Source organism: Sinohyriopsis cumingii, chromosome 11 (assembly GCF_028554795.1).
Source record: "Sinohyriopsis cumingii isolate HCF-2022 chromosome 11, ASM2855479v2, whole genome shotgun sequence".
Lineage (NCBI taxonomy): Eukaryota > Metazoa > Mollusca > Bivalvia > Unionida > Unionidae > Sinohyriopsis > Sinohyriopsis cumingii.
This window is the reverse complement of record NC_142971.1, coordinates 66395045-66412265: the sequence shown is the minus strand read 5'-3', so window position 1 is coordinate 66412265 and position 17221 is coordinate 66395045. Positions and strand designations below refer to the sequence as shown.

The window sequence follows — 17221 nt, the reverse complement described above, 5'->3', positions numbered from 1 at the left end:
TCAGTACAAATAATATCATTAACTTTTTGTATCACTCAGCATTCGGTACAAAAAATATCATTAACTTTTTGTATCGCTCAGCATTCGGTACAAATAATATAATTAACTTTTTGTATCACTCAGCATTCGGTACAAATAATATCATTAACCTTCTGTATCACTCAGCATTCAGTACAAAGAGCATCATTAATTTTTGTATCACACATGGCTAATGTAAGATACCATACGTATCTCATTGCATCAATAACATACCACATATCTCAAACCATCTCTTGAGTTATCCATTACAGAACGTTTGATGTTACCGAGCTTTTCCACCACCAGTTATACTGGCCAATATGTAGAGCCTATCGTGTGCTGAAAAATTGTTTTAGCCCCACGACAACAAAAGCAATACAAAAGTGAAGTCACGACCGAAGTTTGGTCTAGACTGAAAAGATGGAGAAATTTTGTTTGATCAACATGCGTGATCAAAACCCTACACTGAGCTCAATACGACACTCGCACCAAACTCTTGAAAAGTTTCAGAAAACGAGATCGTCAGACTGATGAATAAAAGTAAACAAATCGAAAATCTAGAAAACTAAATATAGTATAAATCTGTATAAATATATTTTTTAAAAAGCTATAAAGGACATTTTCTTTGCAAACATAGTTATCGCAGACAACAATCTTGTGTTTTTGAGCCTGATGAAAAACAATAGCAAACTCAGTGAACCTATCTACAAAGGATTTGGGTCTTTGAGCTAAGCTAGTCGATAATACCCGAGTTCTTCATGTTGAAAAACCAATTTCAGAATAGGATGCTATTAGTTATCTATACTAATTCGTTGTATATATCTGCTGTGACAAACAATTTATATGATGACATGAAAGGAAACATAACTTATTTGTTATCAATAAAGTGCTCGGCGTATTCCATTCGAAAAGTTTGTAGGTCTGAGATCAAAGTTTAATTGGTTTAAAACTGATGACGAGTGTATGTCAATAGATCAAGAAGTGCGTCATCAAACAAATTTCACGATTTAAAAAGTTTCTTCAACCAAGTGTTAAGAAATGACTCGATTTTGGTCCAACAATCACGACATGTACATAATTAAAATAAACAAAATACATTTGAAGTGATACCATTACACGATGACACGAGAGTTTTAATCATTAATTACATTACATTACCTTTCGGCTTTGAAGAAAACATAATGACAGAATTCAATTTAACGTCGGTATTTTCATTCAGAAAAATGATCATTGAAATAGTTTAGTCAGGTGTGACATCTTAACAAATGTTATTTATTTTATGCTAAACGTTTACGATTTAACCAAAAATTAGAAGTTGTCATTGGTTTACATGGATTTTTTAGTGTATTGAAAGTACCGTGGTATCAGGCTAGCTTACACTGGACAACAAATTTTTACAAAAGTCATGTTACTGAAATAAAATTAGTCAATTCTTATCAATTTTTATGTGCTGAACACGAATATGACAGTCAAATTGCAAAATTGGCTCTAGTTTTTTTGTAATCTGCAAGAAATTAGTGTTTACATAACGAAATGCATTCCAATAGTAAAAGGTCAACTGTAATAGCCTACCTATAAAAAATCAAGTCATTGACTACATCTTAGATTTCTTCGCCTGTCTCTTGTACAGCTGTTCGGGAGCATCTCTGAGGAGTGTCCAGCAGTAGTCAGCCAGCATTGTAGTGGACCATTTTCCCTGGTATCTTTGTTCCATTGTTGCGATATCTTGATGAAAACGTTCGCCGTGTTCATCACTAACAATACCACAGTTGCTAGGAAAGAAATCCAAATGGGAATGAAGGAAGTGAATCTTTAGAGACATATTGCAGCCAAGTTTCTTATACTTCATCAACATGTCTTCTACTAGTTCCTTATAGTTTTCTGCCCTAACATTTCCGAGGAAGTTTGTAGAAACTAGGCGAAAAGCATTCCATGCTTGTTTCGCGTCACCTTCCAGCAAGTTGTTGAACCGGTCATCTTTGAAAAGCTCTCGAATCTGAGGACCCACAAAAACTCCCTCTTTAATCTTTGCTTCGCTGAGTCGAGGGAATTTTTCATGCAGGTATCGGAATGCTGGCAAAGTCCGGTCAATGGCTTTCACGAAGTTCTTCATCAAACCTAGTTTGATGTGAAGGGGTGGTAGCAAGATTTTCTGAGCCTCAACCAGAGCTGGGTGTTGGATATTCTTCTCTCCAATGGCTACATTCTGCCTGTGAGTCCATTCCTTCCTCATGTAGTACATTTCCCTTGCTCGGCTATCCCACTCGCATAAGAAACACATGTATTTTGTATATCCTTGCTGCAGTCCCATTAAAAGGGCAACTACCTTCAAATCACCACAGAGGTGCCAGCTGTACTTGTTATACTCAATGGAATTCAGTAGCTGCCTTAAGTTATCGTATGTCTCTTTCATGTGGACAGCATACGCTACTGGAATAGATGGAAGAATGTTTCCATTGTGCAAAAGCACAGCCTTGAGACTCAGTTTCGAAGAGTCCACAAATAGTCTCCATTCTTGTGGGTCATGAGTGATTTTTAAAGCATTCATGAGGCCCTCAATATCGGAACAGAATATCAGATTACTTTCCTTTCTGAAGAAAGGCTCCAATTGCTGGTGGCGCTTTCGATATGCAGTAATTGTGACATCTTCTTCTAGAAGATTCCATTGTTGGAGTCTTGATCCTAGCAATTCTGCCTTGTTCTTTGATAAGTCCAAATCACGAATCAGGTCATTTAGTTCTTCCTGTGTTATTCTGTGTGGGGTTGATGATGCACCACAGTGAAAATCTGGATCACTGCATGCTGATGGACCAGGAGAAGAACAGGTCGACTCACCTTTGTCTTCGTCAGATGAATCAAGAGAATATTCTGCTGGAGGTTCTGGAATAGGAAGTCCCTCACCATGTGGAACTGGTCTCAATGCAGACGGAATGTTTGGGTAGACTATTCTCGACTTCTTTCGCTTCGTTATTCCGCCGGAAAGAGGAGGAACCAAGCAGAAGTAACAGTCATTTAGGTGGTTGCTTGGCTCTCTCCACACCATTGGGACTGCAAACGGCATTGATGACCTTTTGCAATTCAACCACTGTGAAAGCTGTGTTGTACATGTAGCACAGCATATATGCGGAGCCCAAGGCTTGTCTTGGTCACCAACCTTGCATCCGAAGTAAAGATGATATGCCTTCTTCACTTGAGAATTGATACTTTTCTTCTGGTTGGCAAATGTCACTTCCCCACAAATATAGCAAAAATTGTCCGCGGTATTAACACACTTTCGAGGCATTACTGTTCTTTATTGTACGTAAATGGATAAAATAATAAGTTTTATGTAACAGTAGCTTGAACTGTCTCGCACAACGTCTAAAATATTTTAAATGCTGAACCTATCTGATTGGGCTTTATATAGTACACTGCTTACGTCAGCTTCAGCAGCCGCCTGGCATTAGTATAATAGGCCTACACATGTATAGTACACTGCTGACGTCAACTTACTTCAGCAGCCGCATGGCATTAGTATTGCATTGCATCAGAAAATGATGCAATCAACTGTGGATGATGTGAGCATGATGGTATTATGCAATGTTACATCATTATTCCGGATGTTGCTGCAGTCCTACTGGAGAAATTTACACAGTGAAACATAGAAAATGAGGTATATGAATATCTTCAAAACGAGAGCCAATACAAATTTTTCACGGTTATATTCGTGTTCGGCACACCAAAATACTACAGATTAGGGCCTTTTCAAGTCAGTAATGATTTCACTGTTGACCAGTGTTATTGGTGTGCCAATGTAAATTAGTTTTTAGTGTATTGAAAGTACCGTGGTATCAGGCTAGCTTTTTGGTGTGCCAATGTAAACTAGAACAACTTATTTCAAAATAATGCATGACTCGTAAAATATCCAATTAAACTGAATTAAAAAAAATTAAGAAGTTTCTCTTATACCGGAACGGTAGATGTTCCAGCGTGAAATAAAGTTTGAAAAACAAATTTTAAATTTTCCGAGAAAAAGTCATTACGAGAAACCACGTTGATAAGAAAAGTATCCATAAGCAAAAATGAAGTAACTGATTATATAGGAGATGCACAGTTTAATCATAGCATGGTAATTAACAGACACAACAAATTCAAAAAGAAGAAGATTGTTTTTATTAGTACATTATTGAATGAAGATTGAAGCTTTACTATCTTTTCATGTACAGCAAATAAAGACCTCAAAATGTTTAGCAGTTGATTGAAAATATCAACATGAATTTTGTTGCTGATAGCAAATTATTTAACTGGAGATTAAACATTTACTGTCATTTCATATAATACAAATGAGGTAAACAACACTTCCACGGCTTTCCTTGCAATTTACGATAACGGGATAATAACTGTCTTTGCTACATTTCACTATTATATTGTACTATTTTACAAAGCTTAACAGGTAATTTTAGTTTACAATAGATGATTGTTTATGCTACATTTTCATGTGTATGTACTAGTAGGGGATAATAGAAACCTTTCGTGAGTATGTACTAGTAGGGGATAACAGAAACATTTCATGTGTATGTACTAGTGGGGGATAATAGAAACCTTTCGTGAGTATGTACTAGTAGGATAACAAACATTTCATGTGTATGTACTAGTAGGGGTAATAGAAACCTTTAGTGAGTATGTACTAGTAGGATAACAGAAACATTTCATGTGTATGTACTAACTAGTAGGGGATAATATAAACCTTTCGTGAGTATGTACTAGTAGGGGATAATAGAAACCTTTCGTGAGTATGTACTAGTAAGATAACAGAAACATTTCTGGTGTACTCATTTCAAAATGAAAATCACATAATTTTAATCTTTTGCTGAAAAAGTCTCACAAATGGAAGGACTTTTTCAACTCGTTTCATTACAAACGTAGAACTTTTTCAACTCGTTTCATCAAAAACGGTAGAACTTTTTCAACTCGTTTCATCAAAAACGGTAGAACTTTTTCAACTCGTTTCATCAAAAACGGTAGAACTTTTTCAATTTCGTTTCATCTGAGCACTCGGGTAAGATCCTCAACAATAATGCCAAGGACAAAGTTGACAAGAAACAGTGAACAATATATCATATATTAGAATCCTTTTAGCAACGTCCTTCAACAAGCTATACAACACAGGGAAACATATAGCAAAATTATGAATTATCATGAGCTAGAATTGTTATATCAATCTTCTCCTGTTGCAATATCCTGCACCACATTCTAAACGATTTAACCAACAAAACGAGTGTAACTTTTCTTCTAGAAAAAGATATTAACAAACATGACATAAAACTCCGCTCTCTAATCTATAAAAGTATTACTAAGAAGATCTTTTCAGCTGAAAGAAATATTGTTCCCGACATAAAATATTTTATAAATAGCTTTGAAATGCATTAAAAAATACAAACCTCCATTTCCGACAAGGTCATTTCTGTCCGATCTTCGTCATCTTCATCTATATTGTCCCCTCTGGATCCACTGAGAGAGCTGGCCTAAACATTTAGAAAATGTAAGCACGTTTAAATATCCCAAAATGAATCAATCATTAAAAACTGCCTACTGAAATGCACTCACGTTCAATTATCCATAAAAAGCACCATCAAGTATTAAACTGCCAACTTAAAATTATGCACGTTTAATTATCCATAACAAAAATCGAGCATTTAAAACTGCCAACTTAACTCTATGCACGTTTAATTATCCATAACAAGCATCGAGCATTAAACTGCCAACTTAAATGTATGTACGTTTCATTATTCATAACAAAAATCGAGCATTTAAAACTGCCAACTTAAATGTATGCACGTTTAATTATCCATAACAAAAATCGAGCATTTAAAACTGCCAACTTAAATGTATGCACGTTTAATTATCCATTAAAAAACATAAAGCATTAAACTGCCAACTTAATGATATACACGTTTAATTATCTATAAAAGCATCGAACATTTAAAACTGCCAAACTAAATGTAAGCACTTTTAATTACACGTAAACGAATGAAGCATTTAAACAGCCTTCTTAAAGGCGTGAACGTTTAATTATTCATAAAAACATCAAGCATTTAAAACTGCGGACTTAAAGTTATGCATGTTTAATAGTTAGTTGACCCTATGTATGTTGAATGGTATCATTCGTCAGTACATCTTCCTTATGTAAAGAAAACACAGGGTTGAAACAAAGATAAAGCACCGTCGAAAAAGAACCTCTTACAGGGGTTCAGTGGATTTGATAGTATGTATAAATGATTGCATTTAAATTGCAGTTTTCAATGCTGAACACTATTAAAGGGTAAATTACTCATGTTCCATTTAGGTAGCCGGTTTTCAATGTTGGATTGATCCCAAAATAATTAAATACTCAAAATAATCAGTTAAATTATATTGATCCGTTCAAATTCTAGTATGCATGTTACTCCTTGTTCTGAATGCGGTCCGATATGCAAATTTTAACTTATTCTACCGATGATATGGCTACGAAATTTTACCAAGAATTTTATATCAGGAGTGGAATCTTAGACCGTTTAATATTATATTACCCCATATCCTTTTTCACTGAATTAACTCAAAAGAGGTCAGACATGGAGCTTTGACTTCAGACTGTCGTAGTATAAATGCTTCGTCATGAGATAGGTGTTATGTTCAATATACATAGAGCCAGACCATAAATGCCACCTTTGTTTTCATAGTGGACGATTAGGCCATATCTCATTCTTAGCCACTTGTGAGAAGTAATTTATAAAGCAATAGAAGTCACTGAAAGGCAGAGGATTATAATAAACACATAAATTGTGGGTAAATTGCACACCTGCCTGAGTAAAACCTTTTGGGAAACCTCTGCATGAAGCTTTAGCCTATAAATCACTTGTTGATTGTACCCGGATGACACTAAATTGTGTTCTTTCAGATAAACACTTTAGCACCATTGTTGCACTTGTGCATTGAATACAATCACAATTCGTCAGTTTGTAGTGAGCCTTTTTTGTTACCGAGTTTGACAGACAAAGAGGTCATTTGGTGAAAAAGATTATTATTTTTAGCTCTTTAATGCATAACAGCAGTTCCTGTTATAACACAATCCACATGCTGTACTCTGTGTGAGTGTGTGATTTGGATTTTTAACGTAGCTTTAACAATTTTTAGCGCTGCAATGTCTGCAGTGTGACAGTTTTATAGTGATGTCTAGCACTGGGGCATCATGCCGCAGACATGTAGCATGATGTCTCATCCAGTCACATTATCCTGACACCAGGCCGACCAGTCCTAACACTAACCTCTTAATGCTGAGTGCCAAGCGAGGCAGCTGTTAGTACCATTTTTGTAAGTACCATTTTTGGTATGACTCGGTCGGGGATCGAACCCACGACCTCCCATATCCGAGGCGGACGCTCTAACCACTAGGCCACTGCAAGCTGTACTAATTTACCCAACCACACATTGGCAGCCCAAGGTGAAACTGAGTAACAGCAGGTTTAATTTCAACATCTGTTGAGGCATTTCAAATTTCATTTAATACTAAATGCGTAGATCATGTTTACCTTCAAATATATCACTCCACGGTCAGCACAAAGAACCAAAGTAAAATATTCTTACGTTTAAATTTAGACAGGAGATTTACATTAAGTAGCGTTTACATTTTATTTTACGGATCGTGCCATGTATTTAATAAAGACGTGTACGGATAACCACCATCTTTGTTTCCCGTCGGCAGAGTCATATCGACAGATACGCCATCCTGGCAAAACGTTGCTTCCAAATTTGTATTTGTTACATACAAGGAATATACTTCACTTTGATAGCTCTGTTATTCATTGTATAAAAACTCTGACACCTTTCATTAATAAATGACACAGTAATAACGATACGTCGTCGAATACGACAAAAAGGGAAACAAGTTTACATCTGCATGCGATTCCACCCGTCTGAATGGTCTGTTTAGAGTTATTAACTGTATGAATACCGATATGACTCTACGGATGGGAAGCAAGGTGTGTGTGTGTGTGTGTGTGTGTGTGTGTGTGTGTGTGTGTGTTAATTATATATCAAGTACTATCCAAAAATGAACAAAATGTAAATAGTGTCTAACGTCAAGCGGATGGTAAACAATGTGTCCCTTAGGTGGACATTATATCTGAGAGGCTCTACTGCATCCGCATTGTTTTTTTTCAAGGACGGAAATTTTGCCACATACATGTGTATGGCTGTTGTAAAAGACAAGACTTTTTTTAAAATAATGTACGGCAAGCATTTTCCTCGTTATATTCAAACTCGAGTTAGACGTAAGAGGTTTATCACCATGGAATAAAAATAAGTATTCATATTAAATCAGGAAGCATATGCTCACCATGCTTGCGCATAATTCATAGGCCTTTATGCAGCATTTCTCACACTGATAAAAAAAATATCTACATTAAAATGTGCTTGTACTTTTGAGGGGCTCTCAATCATAAAGAAATAATTGCCTCAGGATTACCGCAAAATTTTAAAGTTACGACTTATAGGCAATTCATTCCAGCATTTTGATGAAGTGTCTGTCTTCTCTATATCATATTCTGGCCTTTACAATTTGGTTTTAAAAATATAACAGTCATGATGATACATGACGTGTACATTTCCTTGGAGTCAACAACTAATCTACCATTTCATGTGCTAAGATGAAAGAATCTATTTTTTCTTGATTTGCAATAATGATTTAGAAGTTCAGCATCAGATACGCACATACTCACCGATACGAAAACAATAAATAGGACAATGCCTAAAACGACTTATAGACAATTCGGCCCAACTTGGACCGAAAATAAGACAATTCGGCCCAACTTAAAAGACAATTCGGCCCAACTCGAAGGACAATTCGGCCCAACTTTGCGATAGTTGTATAAAGATATTTTTCTTCAAACAGCAAGTAGATACTATGTAAGATAGATATATAATTTCTAATTAAAATACTTAAATACATTTATTATTTATGCTACACGTTATCACTAAAAGTAACAAAGGAAAATGTTTTCAGATGATCAGGCGTAGGGATCTTGCGTGTGCCCACAAAAATATAGGTATTCTTAAATCTGACGTTTCAAGCCTGAGACTTAAGATAAAGACAAAAAATACGAAATTTGAGCGACTAAGTAAAATACTATGACTGTTGCCAGAACCTAAGGAATTAACACCAAGTAAAAGAGCCGATGCAGAGGTGTACAGATTTATATCTGATCCCAAGAAGAAGAAAACTTCTTGTATGCAATGCAGTTTTGTCTGAAACAAAGTCGTCAAAGCAGTCTCGTTCTCTAAAATGACGCCGTGTTCTACATCAGATTATTTATGGGTTGAATATTCAAAATGTCTGATGCCGAAATGGAATTAATTAACAATGCATTTGCTTCACGTTAGTGAAATACATACGTTACCTATACAGTACACGTGAGGGGACTCCTCACTTTTATCGGCTAAAAATGTTGTTTTCTATATGTGAGACTGTAATAAGTTCAGGCCATTTGAATTGCACACAAAATGTACATTTAATTTGTTTGAACTTTAAAATATATCCGTGTTTTACACTACGAGACATACGTTACCATTCTACGTTACAAAACATTTTATAAAATACATTAGTTATTTTTTTATTTTAAAAATTTCGTGAAAGCACTTAATTAAGTATAAAATTTTTATTCATTTTATCTTCTTATAAAATATAAAATAAGTCATAATGATTATATCAGATCAATGATCATGTGAATAATTATGATGTCCAGCTGTCACATAAAGGAGAAATAACTACAATGACAAATGTACGTGTTTAATATGGTTAATCAAATATATTTGTAATATTTTCATGCCATATTTTCATGACCAAAAGGGAATCAAGAAAGCTGAGTGAAAACGATTGCAGATTTAATGAAGTCTTTTGTCGTATGTATCTGATACATACGTTATGTTTTTGGAGTGACTAAAAAGGCATACACGTTGTAAACTTTCGTGCTTATATTTTGAATCGGAAACTGTTATGATTAGAATGGTATTAATTTGACAACTTAAAATGTTTTTGGTGTTTTGAATATTCATTATTATCAATTTAAATGAAATTTAAAATACGAGAAATTTTGGTAAAGATGCATCTTACGTTGTGCACATTTATCTGTCTTTTTCGTAACTCATAATGGCAAAACGCAATAATGTTCTGAATTAAATTTATGTGAAAGTATCGCACAATACCTAATAATTCAATTTTCAACCATTTTCCCGGTATCATTTTATTTGTAAATCATAACAAATACGTTCAAATACGAGAAGATCTCTTGTAACGTATGTATTTTGATTAAGAATTAAGGTTTTCAGAACAAGTGGGCAAGTGTCTAACAAAATCGACCTTCTTCCACAGGAGATATGATGCATCTCATAATTGTCTACGTAACTCCCAAAGCATCACGTCCATCTCTACTATTACTTCTTTTTATCAGACGTCCTTTCTCCAATGTAATTTTTGTCTTTGGGACGGTTTTCCTAAAGATATCAGAAAGCTCCTAACCATTATAACTTCGGAAAACATTTATCTAGTTCACCAAATGTTTCAAATTTTATTCTCAACCTATTCTATTTTACAAACTAATTAAAATGAGAATGAATAATTAAGTTACCTAATGCAAGGATTTTGAAATATACCGTAAAAAACATTTTATATAAGAATTGTCAAAATATATGTTAAAAATAAATACTTGTTAAAACTATTGTCAGTTGTATTATAAAATTGGGTCGAATTGTCTTTCGAGTTGGGCCGAATTGTCTTTTAAGTTGAGCCACATTGTCTTATTTTCGCTCCAAGTTGGGCCGAATTGTCCAATAGCCGCCTAAAACAAGACGATATGGTTAAACCCCCCACCCGCCCCAAGATGACACATTTCAGTCTTCCCTCTTTGTTTATCATTCAAGAGTGTAGAAGGGACAATCTACATAATATTGTGTCAGATTTTTTTGTAGCTCATTAAATATGACTATTGATGAAGCTGATGATAATCATTATCATCAGTGTTATCGACGGTCATATATAATGAGCGTAAAAATTAATGTGACACAGTGATAGTAGAATGATACTTCTACATGCTTGAATGATACGCATACAGGGAGGCCTTAACAATTCCCTATGTCTGTCAAATCAATGTGCGATACACCGGGCTTTGTAACACGCTCAGATATCGGCCCCATGCTGAGTACAAATTATCTGATACACTGTTGAATACCATGTTCTGTTGGATCAATAAAGCCATCGTCTACTGAATGGGGATATCCAGATTATCAGTTATGATGATCGTTCTGTCAAAGTACTAACATGAAAATAAATCCATATTAATTACGGCTAAATGGATTAGTGATTAGGCAAATTTTGGATATCTTATATACCTTACACAGATGTCATGATTATAAATTCAGCACCATATTATTTTGCGAGTACCACAAAATTGTAAAGGTCAAAAAGACAACAAAATCTCCCCTCTGCCTAACACGACTATATATTCTACTTCAAAATTTTCATTATAAGCAAGTTTGATATTGGAGACACCAGCTTAATCAGTAATCATAACGTCTTACGTGTGTATTTGCATCTACGTCACGACGGTCTTCATTTGGGTCTAACTCTGAATCCTCGTCGTCCGCCAGGCCACCGAGTCCCCGAGACTCTCGACCTGTCTCCAAACTGTCCTCAAAAAAAGATTCTGCTTCTTCTCCCAGACGATCCGTTTTGGTAGTATTTTCCTCTGCTATGTCGGCATTATTACCGTCATTCATTGCTGGGTAGTTAGAACCCTGTCCGTAGTCATTGAACTCGGTGTCTTTTGAGCTATCAGTATATATCGTGTTCTGATAAACCAGTTGAAGGTCTACTAAGTTTTCGGTAACATCGAAGACTGTACGATTTGTTTGAGGGTCATTAGCACATACATTTTCAACTGTATTTCGAATGATATTACCATTGAATGCCTCAATGGGAACCTCTTCTGGATATCCAGTTTTAACTGTATCCGTGTTTTCAAGTCTTGAAACCTCCGTTAAAATGCTATTATCACCCAATGTTTTGTTAGTGCTCGAAGTATCTCTTTTGCCATTAAAATCATCATAGTTTGAATCATATAATTCTTCACTGTCTTTGCCCAAATATTTATTAATAGCAGCATCGTCTCCTACATCTTGTCCCAAATATTCCTTGTGTCTAGCACCCTGTTTCCTGTCCTCATCTACCTCGGCGTCGCCCTTTTTTAGACCAAAGCCCTGTTTAGATTTTGCCTCATTCATCACTTTGTTACCAACGTCTTCATTGTTGACGTCAGACTCCGCTATCTCAATGTTAAGATCTTCATTCAACTCATCGTCCTCGTCGAATATACTTTCTTCAATGAGCTCATCGTCTGTTGGTATTTCCTCAGCAAAGATATCACTCGCACTCATTTTGGCTATTTTACTTCAAGTGCATCTATAGAGAGAAAAACAATGCATGTTAAGACTTTGTTTGAATCACTCATACTGAAAAAATGGTATTTCCGTTAACAGTGATTTGCGAAAAGAAAGAAATACATATTTGCATATGCCAAGCAGTCAAACTTACCACTGCACAGAGGTTATAACTACTGTACCATCAGAATAAAGCGTGTCTTTATACATTGAATTTCTTTTAGCTCCGGACTTCAGGTAAACTTACCTTTCTACAAGCGATTGATAAACTTAATATTTGTCTACCTCACAGTCGTGTAGGCGCATTTTATGATCACCTTATCGAGATCTTACATTCTACTTTAGGTTTAGTGGCAATGCGAAAAGTCTTAACAGGGTAGGAGGGTGTGATGGAGCCAAATATCACCTATAGTACGTAATTAAAGCAAAGTTATCAATTATTAACTAAAAGAACTCTTTTAAATATTCAGGGACAATCTCTTTTGCGGAAAATGTATTTACATAAGCTAAAATAGGCAGTTTGATATTTCATTTTGCGCCTAATAAATCATGGTATTAATACAGTATTGTGATATTGCATTGTAATTATCTTGTTGGTATTACATTGTAATTATCTTGCTGGCATTGCATTGTAATTATCTTATTGGTATTACATTGTAATTATCTTGTTGCATGAAGACTAAGCAAGATGCAACAAGTGTTACAGATTTCGTAAGATGGCATGCAATGGCGGCTACCATATTTATCTTTTTCAGTCAACCCGCACCGTGATTTTATTACACGCATGTGTCCCGATGACTATCAAACTTTCCGTATTAAAAGTCTATATAGAAAATATCAAGTTGTTGGGGATGAGTGTCATTTTGTAATTATATGTACATGTTATACCAATTTAAGACGGAAATATTTCAACAAGACGTATTATATCAGCCCTTCAGTGGATAAATTTATACATTTAATGTCCACTCAGAAAATAAGTCTTATTACAAATGTTTCAAAATTGTTTTATTTTGCTTTCAAACTAAGAGATGAGCTGTTAAAATGTATCAATATCAACACCAAAAACAAATATATTTTAATTTACTGTTTATGGCGCACTTTGTATTAAACTCTATTATGTTATGAATTATGGGTCGGTGGTCTAAAGTACTGAATAAACTTTCTGTTCTGTTCTGTTCGGTATGATAATAGCAAAGTGAATTTCCTAATATTCCGGAAATACATATTATAAATACAATAAATGACTTATCTGCGTGTTTACATTTAACTTCGTTTCGTTCTTTCTTTCACCGCATGTGGTTCTCTAAATATTAATCCGTCAGACTTAGTATCTTTGGGTATCATCAGTCCTTAGTTCTTAACACCCGTCTGAAGATAACGAAAAGTACATGAGCTTGATTCAAATAAGAAAAAGATAAATTTTAACAAAATTACAAATTGATCGGGTGTATGAACAGTTGCATACTTTAGAAAAAGGTACTTGCTCAGTACTGTTAGATATGACGACTGTCACTATGTTGTTTTATCTATGACATTTAAACACTTGGCAAATTATTTTTTTAATCGTTGTGCAATGGAGCGACCTGCAAAGACATATAATGCTTTAGAACTCAAGATACAAGAAGACAGTTTAATGTGGCACATGGCCTACATAACGTGGAAATATTATACCAAAATCTTACATTTGTATGTTAATTAATAATGTATAGGAAACTGAATTACCAATTGTAGATAGTCGTAGATAGATAGAGAGATAGATAGATAGATCGTGTACAGAAAGACATGTGAGCAGAGAATATAAAAATATTCCAGATTGTTCACTTTTAGGATCAGCATATTGTTTAGGACTAAAAAGTGTACCATTGTTATTATTTAGATAAGTTTTTATTAACTGCTTAACAGTGGGTTTTTTTTTAATGTCCAGCCAATACAGGTCTACCTACCTTTTTATTAACTGCTGTCAGTGTTTTTCAGGACTGACTATAATCCATTTATTTGCAAAGAGTGTGTGCAGAAAAACAGCTTTATGTTTAATTTCTCCAAGTTTTTAAAAATAATAAAAACCCCTTCTCCTTGCCAATAAAAGAATTTTTTTTAAATTGGCACAGCGGGAATTCATTTCGGTACATGAAGAGTCCCTATCGTTGTACGTCGCTTGGAGGTCTATTTAATTGAAAGAAAACGACGTAACTATTACCATATTTTTGCTATTTCTTCACAATTAGAGCACTATCCCCCACCTACATGTGCTAAATTGACAATAGCCCTTAAGAAGCAAATGCATAATCAGAACGTGGATGTTTACAAATGATTTTTGGAAAGATTCAACAAAGGTTACCGGGTCCATTCTCTTTATCAAATACCTTATTGATGAATAGATTGGTGGGGAAACGACAGCAAGTACCAGACCACGCGCTTTGTAAAAACATGATCGTTTACTTCTAGCTTATGGTATTCCTTGAACATGCTGGGGATTTGATGAAACTCATTAGAAGTTTCTAACGTGCGGCATAAGAATAATTTGTATAAACAACTCTAAAGCTCGTGCAAACACACTTGTCAATCAGAAAACAGTAACAGCGTTATTATAAAGACTACGATAGAAATAAATCAAATGGAGATTTTCCTCTCTATGACAATAGGTTGGGACGTTTACTGGTTGAAAACGTCTGCCATGGCAAGGACATGTATATATTAGCTGATAACCAAAATTACATTTTCTTCTTTATGTACTCACGTATTAGGAAGCTTTATCTCATAGCAATTGGTAAAAGACAAGTTTTTGGACTAAACAAAGATAAGCAGCGTTAATGAGGCATATGTTTTGCCTTTCTCGCATTTAATATTCCAACAGTCTAGAAAATACAGATATTTAGAATCGTCTTTTCCCACCGTGGCAATATATCTTTATTTTATTATTTCATGGCATCCTAAATAATACCAAAGAACAAAGGTTGGAATAAATGTTGTAGACTTTGTCCAATAACAGACTTTAATCACCAGATCAATGCCCTATCTGCCATTAGTTATCTTCGCAGAGCTCAGTAAAACATTTCCTTCTTCTCACAATCTTCGCTGAGCTCAGAAAAAACATTTCCTTCTTCTCACAACGGTAAACTGAAAGTCGTAATCCATCTATTATAACTAAATTTAGAACTAATTTTCAGTTGTTGGTTGGGGGGTGTGTGTGAATAAATATCCAGTTATTTCCAAGGATTGATCAGTGTGCATATATATAGTTTTTGACTGATGATCAAAGCTGGAAAATTCACATGAAATCAGAGTAAAACAATAAATGCCTCAAGTCCAGTTAAATTCTTGACTGACAAGCTTATCTTAATATGCAGTTTACCTTTTGTACTTTTAATCCCGTACACACAGCGAATCATACTTGAATTAAATTATTATAACAGTTTTCTGGTTGAAGTAACAAAAAAGGTAAAATCGGTCGCGACTCGCAGAAGTGTAAAATCATCATTTTCGATAAGTCTTCACGACTGTCTTCAGGAATCACAGTTCCCTGCTGAACTTGACACTGTTTATGCTATATGATGAAACAAATATTTGTTTATGTGATATGGTGAAATGATTTGTTGCTAAATCAATAATAATAATAATAATAATAATAATAATAATAATAATAATTATAATAATAATGAGGATTTTGTATAGCGCCTAATCTTTAGAAGCTGTAAGCGCTTTACAACATTAGGCAACACATATAATATAAAAACATATATAATGATATTATTACAAAAAGCAAACACCATGAAATTAAAAAACAAAAAACGTGCTGAAAATATTTAAGGTATGTAACATTATTATGTCTATAAGTTTGTTCTTGCAGTTGAAATAAGTGAGTTTTAAGAGCACTCTTGAATGGGATCACTGTGGACTTGTGTCTAAGTTCAGTGGGCAATTCATTCCACATTGCTGGGCCCTGGTATGCAAAAAATAACGTTGTCCATATGACTTCGTTTTCGAGGTAAAATAGCATAAGTAACAGTCCTCTTTATGATGTAGTACCCTTACACGTCGTACCCTTACACATCGTATCCTTACAAGTAGTATCCTTACACGCCGTATCCTTACACGGCGTACCCTTACACGTCGTATCCTTGTACATCGTACCCTTATATGTCGTACCCTTACACGTCGTTAATCTTTTACGAATCAGTTCAACACCAGCCAAGGTACAGCTGTTGTATTCTACGACATTTACTTTTCACCAAGAACTTGACTCGGCATAAAATGATAAAACTTCCAAAAGCGCACACAGCCATGTGTTAATTCATACATTAAATGACACATCTTCCCATATTGCCATCTGTTAAATCATACATGAAACAGTAGATCTTCAAATAGCCCATGTGATCACATGCTAATTCTTACATAAAATGATCCAACAGCCCATATGACCAAGTGGCAATTCATACATCAATGACAGATTTTTAAATAGCCTACACCGCCAAATGTTTATTCATACATTAAATGACACATCTTCGAATAGCCCACATGGCCACGTGCAAACTGATACACGAAATGGTAGATCTTCAAATAGCCCACACCACCACGTGTTAATTCATGCACTAAATGACACATCTTCGAACATCCCAAATGGTCACTTGCTAATTCATAACGAAATCATAGATCTTCAAATAGCCCACATGGCCACGCGTTAATTGATACATGAAAAGATCTAAACTATTTCTTCCTCCACCTATAATACAGGCCTCCGTTTTCGGCCTGTAATGTG

General features: G+C 34.9%; 1 protein-coding gene across 8 annotated transcripts in view; it reads right to left on the bottom strand.

The window, feature by feature from the left end:
• LOC149788608 (uncharacterized) overlaps positions 1-17221 on the bottom strand; it is a 47262-nt gene that overhangs the window by 8142 nt on the left and 21899 nt on the right. For 4 of the 8 annotated variants that reach the window (XM_089974673.1, XM_089974672.1, XM_089974674.1 and 1 more), the window contains 2 exons: positions 11608-12487; positions 5439-5522 (listed from right to left, as the gene is read on the bottom strand). In XM_089974673.1, coding sequence (XP_089830799.1) covers positions 5439-5522; positions 11608-12462 — 939 coding nt within the window. In that variant the 5' untranslated portion in view covers positions 12463-12487. Of the gene's footprint in view, positions 1-5438; positions 5523-11607; positions 12488-12619; positions 13682-13726; positions 13834-17221 lie in introns of those variants that run through there. The other 4 variants (XM_089974676.1, XM_089974675.1, XM_089974678.1 and 1 more) reach the window with 2 other exon arrangements.